Source organism: Panthera leo, chromosome B3 (genome assembly GCF_018350215.1).
Source record: "Panthera leo isolate Ple1 chromosome B3, P.leo_Ple1_pat1.1, whole genome shotgun sequence".
Classification (NCBI taxonomy): Eukaryota; Metazoa; Chordata; class Mammalia; order Carnivora; family Felidae; genus Panthera; species Panthera leo.
In genome coordinates, this window is record NC_056684.1 from 106,584,819 (window position 1) to 106,602,944 (window position 18,126).

The window sequence follows — 18,126 nt, forward strand, 5'->3', positions numbered from 1 at the left end:
AATTTGCACTAAACTTTAAAAGATGGATGTACTTTTCTCAATAAGTAGGGAGGAGGGGAAGGAGATTCCAGTTAGGGGAACTAACATGAGCAAAGGCTTGAAGGAGTGTGCAAATTTGGACCATTGTGAGTAGATCATTTTTTACTTTTTCAGAGAGTTCATGTAGTAGCAATAAAACTATAGGTAGTTCAGAATTAAACTGGAAAATCCTGAATCTTCAACCAAGATGTTTGAATTAGTAGGCTTTTGGTATGTTGTGAATTCATTTGGCTTTTTCTTGATTAATATACACATACAACTTAGGTCTGAGATTTCCTAAGAGATTCACCTGTTTATTGCATTCGTAAACACTTGGCCTGGTTCTAATAAGCTGATGACTACTGCCAGATCTCCTTGCTACCTCATATGGTTGTGCCTCATGGGGGCAGTGTCAGGTCAGCTACCTTTAATCTGATGCTTTAGTTCTATTTGCCTGGTTCTAAGCTGTGCCTGATCAGCCTTTCCCCCAACTCTTTCCTGTTAATCTCCAGGTTCCACATCAGCAACACAATGTCTGCTTATAAGAGTTGTGATTTCTAAATCTCTCTCTTTTTTTAAGTAAACCCTACGCCCAACATACGGCTTGAACTCACGACCCAGTGACTGAGCCAATCAGCCAGGCATCTAAGAGTTGTGATTTCCTGGGTGCCTGGGTGGCTCATTTGATTAAGTGTCCCATTCTTGGTTTTGGCTCAGGTCATGATGTTGAGGTCTGTGAGTTCGAACACCAATGCGGTTCGAGCCCCAGTCCTCTGTGCTGACAGTGCAAAGCCTGCTTGGGATTCTTTCTCTCCCTCTCTCTCTCTGCCCCTCCCCTGCTCATGCTGTCTCTCTCATTTTAAAAAATTTTGATTTCTTATTTAAAGGTTTTTTTGTCTCCTTCACTCTTAAAAAGGTTGTTGGATATGTATTTTGTGTGTGAGATAGTTATTAACTTTCCTGTTTCTCTTCCTTTGCAGACCTAGAATATCAAGACATAATGGGAGCATTTTTAGACAAGCCAAAGATGGAAAAACATAATGCCCAGGGGCAGGGTAATGGGTTGCGATATGGGCTAAGCAGCATGCAAGGTTGGCGAGTTGAAATGGAGGATGCACATACGGCTGTGATCGGTTTGCCAAGTGGACTTGAAACATGGTCATTCTTTGCTGTGTATGATGGGCATGCTGGTTCTCAGGTTGCCAAATACTGCTGTGAGCATTTGCTAGATCACATCACCAATAACCAGGATTTTAAAGGGTCTGCAGGAGCACCTTCTGTGGAAAATGTAAAGAATGGAATCAGAACAGGTTTTCTGGAGATTGATGAACACATGAGAGTTATGTCAGAGAAGAAACATGGTGCAGATAGAAGTGGGTCAACAGCTGTGGGTGTCTTAATTTCTCCTCAACATACTTATTTCATTAACTGTGGAGACTCGAGAGGTTTACTTTGTAGGAACAGGAAAGTTCACTTCTTCACACAAGATCACAAACCAAGTAATCCGCTGGAAAAAGAACGAATTCAGAATGCAGGTGGTTCTGTAATGATTCAGCGTGTGAATGGCTCTCTGGCTGTATCGAGGGCCCTTGGGGACTTTGATTACAAATGTGTCCATGGAAAAGGTCCTACAGAGCAGCTTGTCTCACCAGAGCCCGAAGTCCATGATATTGAAAGATCTGAAGAAGATGATCAGTTCATTATCCTTGCATGTGATGGTATTTGGGATGTTATGGGAAATGAAGAGCTCTGTGATTTTGTAAGATCCAGACTTGAAGTCACTGATGACCTTGAGAAAGTTTGCAATGAAGTAGTCGACACCTGTTTGTATAAGGTAGCTAGACTTTCTTTTAAAAGATAAAAATGATTTTATGTCATCTTAATTATTACTCTAGTATTTAATCATTTTAGAAACTATAGTTCTCCGAAATAAGTTTTTGGCACAAAAACTGCAGGATACTCTTTACCAATTAGGAAAATTTAGGAACATTTTTTAGAAATAAATTACCAAATATGCAAGAGTTATGATCTGAATGGTCTTTTACTAACCATTACTACTTGAGTCTTTCAGTATTGTGGAAGATTATCAAAGGCAAAAAGATCACATCAGAAGTGCATGTTTTAAAAGGAAAGGGAGGGTTAGGCCTTTGTCTATAATTGAAAAGCATTTTAGAATTTTAATATTTTATTTTTATCATGTGATATCTCAGTATATTCATGGATGTACTTTGAGACTATGGTGTAATGAATCTGTAGCACCAGCAAAGAATTTAGTGATCATTGGTGTGATGTAATAAGAATAGCCTTGGACATGGAGTCAGAAGAACTTGGTCTGAGACTATGACTTCAGGTAAGCTATTTAAGCTGTGTGGAAAAAATCAGTTTCTATCATTGTAAAAAAGGTAAGAGAGATTATTATACTGTCACTGGGGTTGTTGGGGAGGATCCAAAGGGGTAATATATACAGATGAGCCAGGTCAGCCCCTTTATTTTACAGGTGAGGAAGCTGAAGCAAGAGGAAGCATACTTAAGAGTCAGGCCTTGAATCAGGCTTACCTCTGTTACTTTTGTACTCTACAGTCTTGGACAAAGTGTTCAACCTTTCTCAGCTTTTGAACGGAGACCATAGTATCTAACTCACAGGGCTATTGAGGAATTAAATTTTTTGTCAGTAGTGTTCATTAACTAATTCTTTGATTTTGTTTTTCCCCCCAGCAAATGTTGATTTTATAAAACTCTCTGAGGCTACTTATATGATTTTCTTTCAACGTGCAGAAAATGAAAGTCATCTAATGTTCTGTGTAGTTTTATAAGCATACAGTCAGCTCTACCTAAAATCTTAATTAAAATCTGATCATACTTAGTAATCAGGTTTATGTAACATCCAATACAAATCAAGTTTATGTAACATCCAACACATGTTACAAAAAATCAGTAGAGCAACAACTTAATAGTGCACACTGTTAATTTCTGAATTTGATGAGAGGCGAACAATGATGAACAGTGATGCTTGTGTTTTTTTGTCCCTTTTAGTATGCATAAAAGTAGTATCCATTTGTTGGTCTTATTCTGTAGCTCTTGAGAATTAAGTAGTTGTTAGCTAAATTCAAAGCTGTTTTCTTGAGAGAATTATCGCATTCAGAAACTAGTAAATTATGACTCAACTTCCACTTTATTTCTTCTGCATTCCACTCCATTTTAAAAATTATTCAGTACCTTATCATTTGCCACATTTTATACTGTTTTTCTCCAAGATTCTTTTTAATATTAAATTCTTTGTATGGTTTGCTTAAACTAATGTTATAAGGTCAGTTTTCCCATACAGAGGCATCAAATACTTAACATGTAAAAGTTAACTCCAGTTCCCAATAGGAAGAGGAGTATGGGGAGGCTACCATTGATTCGAGTATTTTAATTATAACATTTTGAATACCTAGGTGTCTTTAAAAGTTAATGTACTTCCTAAAAAGTCAGTTGTTTTTAACTTACGAAAGTTAAAAACTGTTTTATAAACTATATACATGTATTTTTACTTTTAATTTCATGTTTCTATTATGAAGCAAGTTAATTAGCCCCATAATTTATTATGATTCATTTTAAATATAAATTTGTCAAGCATACATGTAACTACAGATCAAATCCTCTTGTAAGGAATACCACTAGAATTTTCTGTTTTGTTGAGTGAGTATGTACATGTATTCGGGTTAGGTATCACTGCAAGTTAAGTAGGCCACCAGTAGTAAATGTTCGGCAATATTTTTTTTTATAGCATTTAAAAAAATGATTGTTGCAGTGGAGGTTAGCCTGTAGTGTTTCTTCTGTGTTTTGGAGTGTTAGGTATACTGTATACCATACGTACTATTATGTGTATGGCGGGGGGGTGCCTCTCCACGTATGCGTATTTTTTTCTCCTTAAAAACCATAGGTGTATATTTTTTACTAGAACAAGTATAATTAAAATTGTCGTGGCTATAAAGATTCTCAAAGCTTTAAAGAGCAAGAAGAAAGCATAATATTTCTCAAACTTTTTTCTTCCTAGGGAAGTCGAGACAACATGAGTGTGATATTGATCTGTTTCCCAAATGCACCCAAAGTATCACCAGAAGCAGTGAAGAAGGAGGCAGAATTGGACAAGTACCTGGAAAGCAGAGTAGAAGGTGGATCATTTAACAAAAAATAAGTAGCTTTCTTAAAGAAAAACCTCAACACAATCAAACTTTAATATTTTAGCTTTTAGACCTTACATGCCTTTGACATTTAGTGTTTAGTGTACAAAGGTGGGAAAGGGCATTTCTGTAGTCACTGTTCAGATGTTTTTGATTGTCCTATCACAGTTATAATAGAAATAAGAACTAATGTGGCGCTGTGCGTTCTGTTCAGGATACTTTTGTTTAAAAAGGCTAAAAACTGTGTGCTTTAAAATTCTTGATGAATTCACTGGCATGAGTAATTTTATGCCAGGAAAGTCTGATTTGTGATTTATTTAATGATGAACAGATTGTTTATGATGGTGATAATTTGAATACCATCTTTTTGTGTAAAGCTATGTATATGAATTTAAGATTTTTAGGACTTTTTTTTTTCAATAACTTGAAGATCACAGCCTGGTTATTAGCAACTTTCATGTGCCACAGCTTTTAAAAATTTATTTTAAACTGTTTCAAGTTTAAAGACTTGAAGACATAAGACATAAACTGCCTCATCGAGATAACATAGACCTGAATAGAAGATATGCTAGGTCTCTACTTGGCAGAAATGCAAATGCTGAATAGAATAAAATCAGCATTTTATTGGGAGTTCCAGCAGTGGATTTGTCATAATTCTGCAAATTATTTTGAGACAATTAGAAAGATGTCTGTAACTGTCAAGTGTAATGGCTTTAAACATTTGAAAATATATAACCTTTTACTCAGCTACTACTTGATATAAATGCTAAGTCTCCCCAGAGAATTGCATTTCACTGCATATATGCAGTAAGCATGTATATTATGCAGTTTCTTTAAGAAGAAAAACTTAACATGCCTATAAAAGCGTTAAAATACATTTTGGGCTCCTAATGTTATGAATTTGCACGTTAAAGATCTAAGAGCATGTAAGCATTGACCTACACACTATTATATCCTGCTGTGCCTGCATTATTAAAATTAATATGCACTTTAATTTTGTTTTCTCCCTTTTTACTGTTTGATATCAATTATCAGTCTGATACTAGAATCATGATTGGTTTTGATTTTCAGTACTATCTGGAGCTGCTGTTTTGTTTTTATTGCTCTCCCCCCACTTGATAGCGATATATCTAGTGTATGTATGTACTATTTACTATTTCATTCATTGGACCTACTTATTCAATGACTTTGTTTTCTCACTATTATCCAAGGATCTTGGAATTTTTTATATTTTAAATGAGTCATTTTGATATGTTATTTATATATATAATACAGTAAAATAAAATATTTAGAATGCTACCAAGTTATTTCACATTGATTCAAACTGCTGGTTAGTGGAAAAATGAAACCGTAAGAATCTGTATTGGGATAAATTGGTATTTGATTTATTGGCACTTTAACTTGGGTGTACATGTTTTCTTATTGATATAAAGAATAAATACTTCAGTTTTATTTGCTATGAAATAGGGTCACATTTTTGAAATACAACTTTTAGTATGCACTCTTTAAGTTTTTGGTGCAATTCTAAATAATTGCTTTAGATACATAATTTTATGTTACAATATTAAGTTTTATATTGCTTTTTATCCAGCAAGGATTGCCACCTGAACAGAGTTTACATCAATACTCAATATTTTTGATATGTTGAAGTGTTATACTTGTACCATTCAATTTAAGATTATTGTGTCAGAAGTTAAATTTTATATTCCTTATTGAGATAGATTTGATAAGACTACAACTAGAGAATAAATATATTACATTAAAATTGCTACTATATTTTAAAACACAGAATGTAACTATTTAAATTGCAAAAGTTGTTCTAAGAAAAAAAGACTGCATTCAGCTTCCAGAACAGGCACTGAATATTCTCTTCTTTTTTCTTTATTTTTTTAAATACATGCCTTCAAAATTGCTGTGACCTATCAAACCTCATTTTATTTGCTTTGAATACTTTTGGCTTCTCTGTCCACACCGTAGAAAAGAGAAAAGGCTTTTCAGCTCTCCTGTTATCTGTGTCCTTCTAAATACTTGACTCTGTAGGGTTGTGAAAAGATTCAGCTCATAATTTAAACCACATTACTTAAGGTTGTGGTCCTTTTAAGCCAATGTAAGATTGTTCTTCTTCTACACATATATTTTTTAAATCTTTGCTGCTGACTGCCCAAGCTTTAAAGTTGCTAATTTGGAGATAAATACTAGAATCCCTCAAACTTGGTGTGAAGTGGAGTGGGGAAGAGTAGAATGTGTTTATATGTGAGTGTGAGAGACATCTTCTATACATATATATTCTTTAGTAAACATTCAGTCTTTTTACAGTTCTAATTAAAATGTATAGTCCAACAGCAATTAAAGGAATATTTCTTAAGATTCATTTTGTTTTCCTTTTTAAAAGCAGAAGAGGCAATGCTAGTATAGTATTAATGGTAAGACAGTTTAAATGTATTACTGTCCCATGTGGAATAGGAGATATTAACTGTTTTTAAAGACTTACATTCATTTTTTTTTAAAGAATTTGTCTTCCTGTAATTTTCTTCACAATTAAAATACCCAAATATATATTTTAACAGAGGAGATGTAAGGTACATCAAATATAGATGAATTAAGGTAATGTTTTTTAGACCTGAAACTATCATTGATTGAATTTATCATCAGTGTTCATTTCTATTGTATTTAGTTATCTATCCAATAATTGTGTTGGCTTAGCAGAGACTGTATGTTAAGTGTATTACAGCTTTAGATTGTGAAATTGTGCAGCTTAGGTAAACATCAAAACCCTTTATTTTTGTACGGCAGATTTCCAGCATTAGAACTATGTAGAATAAATATACTAGATGTTAAAGATTATACAATAAAGGAACTTGGCAAACCAAATCTGAGATCCTTGCTTTTTGTTCAGATTTAAGACTGGTTAAAAAAAAAAAAAAAAAAAAGGCAAAAAATTAATACACGGTAAAATTTGGCCTTAATTCCAAAAGGACAATTTGAGCCATTTAAAGAAATACGGGTAGCAATGTCTGTCTTTTAATATGCGGCTTTAATGAGGAAATAGTATTTTAAAACCTGATCAGAAGACAGAAGATCTTTATATGCATTGTGACTTTCAAGGGTATTTACAAATTGAGAACTAGAATGATAATTTTATTGCCCTAATGATGACAAAGAGAATCTCTTAGGATAAACATTTAAAAACAGAAAATTGAATAAAACTTGAACCTTTAATTTACAGATACGTTTGGTATGATCTTGCGTTTAGAGTAAATACGCTGAAACTCCCATGTAAAGATTTAGTCTGAGAGTTAAGACTTTTGTACGTAACTGTTGGTATTCTGTGGTATGAGGAACAGTATGCATCTACATGGCAACACTGCAGATCATATCACTATACCCATTTAGTAACTGGATGTTTTGAAATTAACAATTTAAAATGCAGTTGTATGGTTTATCAAATTAAAAGTTATGAAATTTAGACTTTTTTCCATTCTGTATGCCTTGTTCAAATAATCAACTAAAGAAATGGTATTATATATCTGTTTATTGCCTAAAGTTACTTCAGACAAAAACTAAGCTGTGAGTGGTATTCAGTTATATAACCTAATCTGCACATGCTACTTAAGTATCGTTTTGCAAATGTAAACATGTAAAAATGATTTGGGTTAGTATATAATCAATAAATTCCCCTATACTTAAAGGGTTTTTTTCCTTTCAAATTTTGAAATTATTTTTTTAAATCTGTGTAAAATTCAGGAAACATGTTTCTAGTGTAAAGAGAGGAGTTGACCTCCTCCAAAGTAAACTAGTTGGCATTTCATTTTTATACCTATATCCTTGATTAGGTAATGCATTGATTTTAACATGAAAATTTTTTCACATGTTTATCTTGTTCATTTTCATTCTTTCAAGTTAATCTGGAAAGTATCTCATTTTTGTGTGTCATTTTGTGCATCCCTTTGTCATAAATTTTCAAAAGTCAACTTAATTTTTTTTCTAATACCAGCTTAGAAAATCTCAGATGTGGTAAATGCCATCTTTAAAAACCTAAGTTATCTTTGTTTCGTTTTTTTTTTTTTAATTAAATTTGAATAACACTTACAAAAAAAGTACTTCTGATTCCCAGAAATCATAAAGAAGCAGGGGGAAGGCGTCCCTGACTTAGTCCATGTGATGCGCACATTAGCAAGTGAGAACATCCCCAGCCTCCCACCGGGGGGTGAATTGGCAAGCAAGTAAGTTACATTCTGCACACTCTTAAAATTTGTCTCAGTACATAAAAATATTAGGTGTTCATTGATCAAATGTGTATTTACCTAATTTCTGAAGTGATCTTCAGGATGTTTAACCGCAGTTCAGTGTTTTTCATTATTAATGGCACATGGTGCTTGTTCAGAACAGGTGTCAGGATGTCATTGTTTGTAACTTATTACACTGAAGGCCGTCTTTAGTGGAGACGTGGGTTACATTGACTTCCTCATGTAGCATAAGTATAATATAGTGAAAGAATTTTTTAAGCTAAATTACATAGCACTACAATTTTCATTTTTATTGCTGCTATTGTAATTTGATTTTGTTGATCCCTGGATAATTTAGCACCCCAGGGATAAGCATTTTTCTCTTCCTCCATCTGGGCCATTTTTCTGTATCTCTGATTTTCCCAGTGTTTTTGGTTGTTGATTCCTGGTTGGGTGGATTTTGTTGTGAGGGAAGATAGGAGGAAGCATTTCTTGCCTTCTTCTATGTGCACCTCAGTTCACAGAACTGGACTAATTTGTGTTAAATATTAAGCTTACATCTTTGTAGGAAATTTTATAAATCAAGCATTTGTACCTTAACTATCCATATAATTGACCTACAAAGATATATTGACAATTTCCTTGATTTTCTACTGTGTTATAGAAATGAAGCCAGGTTCCTTATGATCATTTGTCTAAATAGAAATTGTAAAAATTCCTGTTTGAAGCTTTTATTTCTTTTCTTCCAATGGGACCTTCTGTGAAATGACTGTCTATAAAATTGCTTCAAATCAATTTTGGAAGTAGGGAGGCTATAACTTATAATACCACTACAGATTTTTTAACAAAATATTATTCAAAAATTAATTCCTAGACTTTGCAGGGAAAATGTCATATTTGACATTTCTGTTTTATAGAGCTTTTTAAAGGGGGCATTACAAAAAGCAGAAATTCAAATGTAAAAATTTATCCAAATTATTTTACCACAGCAGATGTTGACGTTACTTCTATTTCAAAACTAACGTTCAACTCTTAACCAGAATGTGTTACTATTATATCTTAAGACTAGCATCACTGCTGAGTCATAACCACATAAGCCAGTTCAAGTGAAGTTAACCCTACTGACTGATTTTTTTCTTTAAACCATGACTTTCAGTCTTCTATTAATTGGGTTGGTGGAATGTTACATTTTAGAATAAATTCACATCTAGTTTAACATTGGGGTTCAAATATCTTAAAGTGGATCACTTATTGACAGTAAGAAATAGAATTAAAATAATTTCTAAGTGTAAGATTATCTGACATTTTAATGAGCACCTATGAGTTATTAAGCAGTTCTGTGCTCTAAAGAATTAACTTTCTGCATTTTTTTGAATTTAGGCGGAATGTAATTGAAGCCGTTTACAATAGACTGAATCCTTACAAAAATGATGACACTGTAAGTAGCATTTTCGCTCCCTCTGCTTCTCCTTCCCCTCCACTCTAAATGTGCACACCCTCGTACCTGTATTTTGCAGAGCTGTTCACTGTACCCATTTGCCCTTACACACACCCCTGATTGATTGTTCTGAACTCTGGGTGCACCAAAGTTCTCGTGATTGAGGACATAGTCATGGTGAGTGGCCACCTCTCTCAAAAAAGAAGAAAGTCCCTTTGAATTATTGCTGGTTTTTTAAGCCTCGGCAAGCAATCAACTTCAGAAGGTTTGTCTCCACTAAATGTTTTTTTTTGAAGTTGCTCAGAATCTTGAATTATTCTGAGTTTTATACGGAGCTACAATAGTACTTCAGATTGCCCAGCTCCACTGAATAGTTTTTATGTTTGGAAATACCTTGTCTGAAAACCCTGAAGTATATACTTCATTTAAATACTAAAGTAGAGAATTCTACTTACGTGAAAAGAATGCCCTATTCTCCAGTTTCCTGTTAGGATTCTGTTGCAGTATGGTGTTTACAGAAAAGTGGTAACTTAAAAATCATTTGGGCACAGCTCAAAAATATATACTGCTCACATCTGTATTCCTTACATCTCTTATGACTTGAGGTCTTAATCTCTTCTTGTGTAATAAAAGTTTATAAAAGTGGTCTAAAAATAAATTGGGTTTTAATTGAAGAAAATAAGAAATTTTTATTATATGGTTTAGAAATACATTTGGTCCACCTCATGGTAAAATCATATTTTAAATATTTTACTCCAAAACAGATTTTTTGAACAACTTGAATACTGATACTTCATATTAGACACACACACACTTACATACTTTGAAAGCATTTATAGACTGAATGTCAACTTTACAAAACCTTATCTTGCTGCATTATCCCGAGAGTAATGTGCTTTGGCACCTCTCAGCTTTAATGTAGTTCCTTCTTTTGCTTTGTTTCCTTTTATAAAGGATTCTACATCGACTGATGATATGTGGTAAAACTGCTCATCTAGCCATGGAGTTTACCTTCACCTCCAAAGGAGAGTACAGCTCAACTTCCTTGAACCTTTTAAACATCCCTCCTCAACTTTAAAGAAGGACATGTGTCATGGGTGAGAGTGGATCACACCAGAGAACTTCAGCAGTACAACAGCTAGCCCAGAACTGATTGTTTTTTTTTTTTTTTTTTTGTAAATTTGAGACTTATGTAAACGTGATTTCAAACCATAATTCATGTTGTAAATCAGACTCCAGCAATTTTTGTTGTATGATTTTGTTTTTTGTAAAGTGTAATTGTCCTTGTACAAAATGCTCATATTTAATTATGAACTGCTTTAAATCACTATCAGAGTTACAAACAAATGTTTGGCTTGTTGTGTGATGCAACAGATATATAGCCCTTTCAAGTCATGTTGTGTTTGGACTTGGGGTTGGGACAGGGAGAGCAGCAGCCATGTCAGCTAGGCACTCAAATGTGCACATGACTATGGAGAAGAATTCCCAAATCTTACAAAGCCGGACATCCAGGGAGTTAACTGAAAACTGTCTTCATGTTTTGGCAGTGGGGTTGGCACTGTTGATAAAGCTGGTCCCTTCATTTAACTGTCGTCTAGGTGGTTCTCTCCTTGTTGCCAGGAGTATTGCAGGTAATACAGTATATTCATAAGAATATCAATCTTGGGGCTGAAATGCCTTGATTCTTTGCACCTCTTTTCCAAGTCCTTACATTGAATTACTAATTGATAAGCAGCAGCTTCCTACGTATAGTAGGAGACTGCCACATTTTTGCTATCATGATTGGCTGGGCCTGCTGCTGTTCCTAGTAAGGTATTCTGAATTCCATTTTATCAATAAAGCTTGATTTAACAAACAAGAAATTTAATCATGTATGTGTAATTCCTCCTTTACCCCGCCCTTTTAAAACACCATGCCATTGTAAGTGAGAAGTTTCTCGTGGGGAAAGATGTTTGTCTCTTTTAATTGGGAAATAATGTTACTCACGGCACAGATGGAACTGTTTCCCTTCCATTAGAAAGACTAAAAGATTTAAATCTCTGTTGTTTCTTGATCTGTTTTTTAATGGGTTTCTTTCTGGCTGCTTATTTTTCATTCTATGTGTATCAGCTTGAATTTGCCTACTGTTTAATTAAAATAATTGTCAGAGCTTGACAATCTAACACTCTATAGTAGGGGTGTGCGTGTGTGTGGGTGGGTGGGTGGGTGTGCGCGTGTGTGCACGTGCGTGTGTTTGCCTGTGATTTTTAATGGACTCATGTCTTTAGAATCCAAGTAGTTAAGATGTATTTGTGATTTGAAATAGAGCATGTTGCTAATATTTAGCTGTTGGCCTTTAAAAATAACATTCGAAGCTTAAGGAATTGTAGATATAAAAATAACCTAATTTAATTTAGGCTTAAATTCCTCTGATTAAGCATGTGAAAGTAAGTTTTAAAATCTGTCACGTTGAAAAGACTACTGTTTTGTGCCCTTCTGTATTTTTGTCTCTTTAGGTTGAATATTGTATTTATTGCCGTGTAATTTAATCATTCAGTAGGCAGATTCCCCACTAGAAATTATTAAAATGTAAGATTACAATACAACATTGAATACAAAATCAAAACTCTGTGTATAAAAGGTAGTATAATCAACTTTGTTACATTTGTTTTTTCCCTAACTTGGAAATATACATATTTGTATATATAGCCTTAAAACTAATGTAAAGTTAGGGGAGTAGTGGGAAAAGTAATGTGAAATGTCTCAGATTTAAGTAGTTACATACCAGCAAAATCTTTTCATTATCCCCCTTATTTGTGAGGCGATTAAATGTAATTTAATTGTATTTAATTTATATCTCAATCCAGCATGAATGAAGAAAAACAAGTACTATTTATATTTAGAAATTCATAAGTTGGAATTACAGAACCAATTCCATACTTACAAATAAATGCTCAGTGTCTAAATCTGTGGTAGAGTGCGAAGTATGATAATGTTCTAAGTTATGGCTTTGCAAGCATCTCAGTGTGCATTTAATGAATACAATGCTTCTAGTATAGAGTGATTACCAGACATACTAGTACTGAAAACTAAATTCCTATTATAAGAAGCCAGGTTCTTAATTTTTTAAGTAAACTGTATTTTTTAGTTCTAGAAATTGCAAAACTTTGAATTGGATTTTGATCTGCAAAATCATAAATCACAAGTTAAAATATGTGATGGAGAGCTATATTTCAAACCATAACAGCATATTTAGAGCTTTTTTTTTTGAGAGTTTTTAAATAAAAAAGAGGAAGTTAAGCTATTCCTCTGTTAAAATTATTAGTACTGAAATGAAGCTTGGAAGTGAGAGAAAACTATTAAATGTTCTCTGAGAAGACTAAATCTTTTCCACATGAGTCAGCATTGCCATACTAGATATAACCTTTCATTATAAAAAAGGAAGTATCCATTATTATAGCAGACTGTGTGTGTTCTTGATTCCTGGGGGTAATGGTGGTGGTGGGAACCGACCACACGTTTAAAAGGCACTTTTGCACCTCTATGGTGCACTTCATTTTTGTACCACTTAAGTTCTTGCCCTCCCAACCCCCTTTTGTGTGCTAATTAGCATCTCAGGGCAATGCCTCAAAATTTTTCAATGTGTTGTATGTTATTTTCTTTGGAGGGTGAAAGTTCTTTTGTGATGATAATATACCATTCAAAATGTACTTTCATTTAAGTGTTTTCTTAGGATGAACTCATTTTGCTGCTTGTAATAGGAAATTCATTTTGTGTAGCAGACTCTTAACCCTAACATTAAAAAATTTCACTGGTCTCTTACTGTCGTAGCAGTAAGCTCTCTTAATTTCCACTTTGTTAAGGAATATACTTTTATAGATAACAGAAGCAGTTCTCAATATTAGCATTAACTTTACAAAATCCAAATGGTATTTTTCTTATTTAGCTTTAGAACTATTTCAAACATTTTTAATTATAATGCTTGCTTCTAGAGTACTATGCAATTAGTATACTGCTCCAGCCACTTATTTTTTATTACTACATTAAGAAATTTAGATTAAAGAATAAATTATGTAATTCAAATAATCTGAGTTATACTAGCATTTTTAGTGATCATCCATCTGACCACATATTAATTCCACTAATCAGCTTTCTCACAAAACATATTGAGTGTTATCTGCAAAACACTGTTCTAGGCGAAGTAGCTTGGAACTATAAAGAAATGACTAGATCCTTGCCCTCAAGGAGTTTACATTTGAGTAGAATTTATAATCTAACATATGTTAATATTATAACTGAATCACTCATCCAAAAAAAAAAAAAAAAATAGCTGTCACCCTCCTACTGTCTGCCAGATAATTTTCCTGAATAAGGCAGGTCTCTGTCCTAAAGAGCTCATTTATGCTTCCATTATTCACTTGAAAACTTCCATTTGTTTTCCTCTCCCCAAAGTTAAAATCTCATTCAAAAGAAAATTTTGCTCAGCATAGTAATAATATAGGACTGATGAGGCTCAAATCTATTCAGTATGCTTGACTACCTTTAACAAATGGCCTTTTACTACTCCTGCTATAAAATTAGTTTCCTGCTATATACAGACAGCTAAATTTAAGAAAAATTCTGTTTCTTTGAAACACACTGCCATTAATATCTAGTTTTAGCCAAATGATTATATGTGTTAATTTTTAAAAATAATTTCACTGCCCATCTTTACTGGACAAGTTCATATGTGAATTCAATTTGTGATTTCTGAAAGAAGTGACAAAATTGGTTATAGGTTTTCTTTTTTAATTTTGAATTTCATGATGTATACTTTTAATTCATAAAATTTGAATTAGAGGTATAAGCCTATAATGTTTTGTTATTTGTACAGTATTATATTAGGATTTGGTAGTAGAAAATATGTAAATATTTCAGTACATAAATGTTTCTCTTTTGAGGTTTTTCTTTGAAGGAACCTTAAAGAGTTTCATACTTTTGCTTGCAGATACTGCCGGTGAGATGACCATTTTGTAACTGAGTGATCTAGTCCTCTCATTAGTTTTTCTTTTAGGCATTAGGAGGAGTTCTTTATAGTTTAAAACTTTAGAAGCATAATTTTACTTTATTTTCTTCAATAATGTGCCATGAGTTTTGGATTGTATTTTTAAATTCTATATTACTTTAGAATATGCTTGAAATATTTAAGGATACATTTTCTAAATGTTGCGAGTATAATACTGTATTGTTTTGTAGGTCAGAATAGTTAAGTCTCAAGTGTTAGTTATTACTGATAATCAGAATGCCATCAGAAATGATGAGAGGCATTTGGTTCCACTTGATTGTCAAATGAACATTTCTCCATTTGTTCACCTTCACTCATTCTTTCCCTTTTACCTGCTTTATGTATTAACCTAGTGGCCTCTGCTCTCGTATTTTTCTGGTTATATTACCAGCAGGTAGGAGTGCGCCAACTAGAAACACTCAGATGTATTGAAATTATAGTTGACTAACTTGCATTTTATTAGATGGGGGAAAATGTTGTTTGGATTGATGTAACAAAGAAGTGACTTTTTTCCCTCCCTTATCCAGCACGAAATGTTGCTTTATTTCCTCTACTGCCCTCTTTGTGGTGGTTGTCTCTCTGTCTCTTTTTCAAACGTAAGCAGGCTGATTCCATTTTCTTGAGCAAGAGTTTAGGGCATTACTTCACCAAGGCCAATTTCTACTGTATAAAACTGGGCCGAAAAAAAGAAAATTTGGGAGATGCCAGTGAGGAGGACAGAGAGGATTACTCTTAATTGTTGTAAAAGCCATAGAGAGATCTTCCTCTAGCCAGGCTGTCTATTAAGAACTGTTACATAAACCGGCAAGAACCAACCTTTGCTTCTTCAGATCATTTGATTTTCCATCAAGGGAGATAATGATAAACAAAAATACTGCTGCTTCAACTTAAAAACAGAAAAAATAAATGCAAATGTTTATTCACCACAAAACCCAATCCTTTCGGTCTTTTAATTGCTCCAAACCTCGGTTTCTATTAGCTTTCTCATCGAATTAAATATTCAGAAAAATTTAATGTTTTTCCTTTCTTTTCCATAGTCGTCCTGGTCCAGTAGAAGACATTGAGTAACATTTGTGTTTGTATTGTACTACCTGAAGTAAGATTGGTGTAGGAGATTGTAGACACAGGACAAAATTAGTAATATTTCAATTAGGTATAGTGAGTGCTACAAATCCATTTTAGGAACAATTCTTAACTTTTTAGGTTCCCAGGCCCTTTGAAAATGATGAATCCTAGGAACTTCCTTACCCAGGAAAATTCATATAATGTACCTAACTCCCCAAAGTTTACAATATTGAAGGGGTTCATCAGCCTTTTTTTCCTGCAAAAAGCCCGTAAAAAATATTTCAAAGGTGTCAAAATAATTTGAGTAATTTAAGGAAGTGTTTAACTTTTTGAGAGAGAGGAGGTGGATGGGAGCCTAGGCTAGAATCTGATATTAAAATACCCTTTTTAAAGGTGGTATTTTGGGGGAAAGAGTAATTAAAGGTGAATAAAATAATCTTATTTGGACCAGTTTTGGAGGATAACATCACTCTAAGTTTGCCACTTTTGAAATTCAAAAGAGGTAAGATGGAGATTGAAAGTTTGGAATGTTTCTGACCTGCATAGTGCAAATATAGTATATTCACAAGACATTTAACTGTCTGATCGCACTCAGGTTTTAAAATTTTGAGCTTCCTAGTTTTAGAGTTCATTAAATGTTTAATTCACTTCAGATTCTAGGGTATTAGGTATTTACTTACTGATATAGAATGTTAAAATAGGATGTAACATATGGCCATCAATGTACAGGATTAATGGGATTTCTACTAAAATGTAACGACCATGAAAAAATTGATTAGCTTGTCTCATTTGTTGCCCAAGTTGGATGTTCAGTTACAGCTTATTTAATTCCCATGTGTGGGAATTTTGAAACAGAAACCATTGTCTTGCTTGGTTAGCCCTTCACGAAGACATCAGCATATCCGCAGGAAGTATCTTGTTTGTAGTAATATGCCCCAATAGTAGTTGGTTTCACTCTTGAAATGGTTTATTTCACTTAATTTGTATAAATGTTACAAGTGGAGAGTCCATGTACATGTTAAAAGCATGTTGTATTATACATAGATTCATTTTTTAAAAATCTATAAATGTAAAACTAATACAACTGCAGAAATACTTTTCCTAAACAGTGTATAATGAAATTCTCCACAGTTAACTCACCCACTGTTTGCTGTTTATGTGATCCAAACTTTTAAAGAAATTCCATAAATGTATATTTTGTATTATGTACCATTTTCTTGGTCCAAAGAAGACATGTGAATTCAGTCCTAATTTTAAGAATGTACTTTTTGTTTTCAAGTCTGTTGAAGAAATTGCATTCAGCCTGTGAATGGTTGCAGATTGTATGTGAGATGAAAAGTAGAAATAATTTCTAGTTTGCAAAACTGGTGCCACTAAATAAACAGGCAATTGCATAATGTGTGTGTATTTATGATTGTTTGATATTGCAAGCAGCATTTTTGTTCTGCCTAGAAATGTGGAAAATTCGAAGTTATTAGGACAAATTAAGAGAATTTTTGTTCAACTGAATTTGGTTAATTGGCTAAAGAAGATGGAACTGATAGTCTTGTGCCTTCTTGATTTTAGGAAGAGTACTGAAAGCAAGTTTGAAATGATGGTTTTCATAAAAACATTCCAGAAACAAAGAAGTTCTTTGGCAAGAACATTTACATTTGTCTTCTTACAGATGATAAATATTTCTTACTCTCTTGAAGAGTTGAGATTAGGAATTGGAAGTGGTCTGGAAAAGGCCTTACCCATTGAGTATCCCTGATGTAGTGCTCACGTCATAGCAGCAGTGTGTGTGCGTGTCTGTGTGCTTTGATGCTTCTGCTAATTCTGGTATTTTGTATTACCTGTGTTCATGTCTGAAAGTGTGACTTACTTTATAGGCTTGCATAATTAGAGGGATTTTAAAGTACACCGAATTAGTGATGTAAGTGAAGTTCCAGGAACTGCAAAACCTATTTTCATTGTGAAATGTATAATGAAAACACGTTAATTAATTAAAGGTGGGAAGTCTTGGAAATGAGGGTTGAGGCAAATAAGTTTATTTGGCTCACATGTAATGAGTACATGTTCACGTGTCAAAGTGCAGTTTTGTGTCCTGGGGTTTTGGTTTTTTTGTAATTCTTTTAAACATTGAAGGTAGGGTTTGTTGTGGTTTTTTTTTTTTAAGTAAAAATTGTTTATTTCAATTATTTTTTTTCC

General features: G+C 33.5%; 1 protein-coding gene across 3 annotated transcripts in view; it reads left to right on the forward strand.

The window, feature by feature from the left end:
* Nucleotides 1–17,704, forward strand: part of PPM1A (protein phosphatase, Mg2+/Mn2+ dependent 1A) — a 50,787-nt gene extending 33,083 nt beyond the window's left edge. For all 3 annotated transcript variants that reach the window (XM_042943408.1, XM_042943409.1, XM_042943410.1), the window contains 5 exons: nucleotides 999–1,852; nucleotides 4,058–4,175; nucleotides 8,299–8,407; nucleotides 9,791–9,848; nucleotides 10,803–17,704. In XM_042943408.1, coding sequence (XP_042799342.1) covers nucleotides 999–1,852; nucleotides 4,058–4,175; nucleotides 8,299–8,407; nucleotides 9,791–9,848; nucleotides 10,803–10,832 — 1,169 coding nt within the window. In that variant the 3' untranslated portion in view covers nucleotides 10,833–17,704. The remainder of the gene's footprint in view (nucleotides 1–998; nucleotides 1,853–4,057; nucleotides 4,176–8,298; nucleotides 8,408–9,790; nucleotides 9,849–10,802) is intronic.
* The last annotated feature ends 422 nt before the right edge of the window (nucleotides 17,705–18,126 follow it).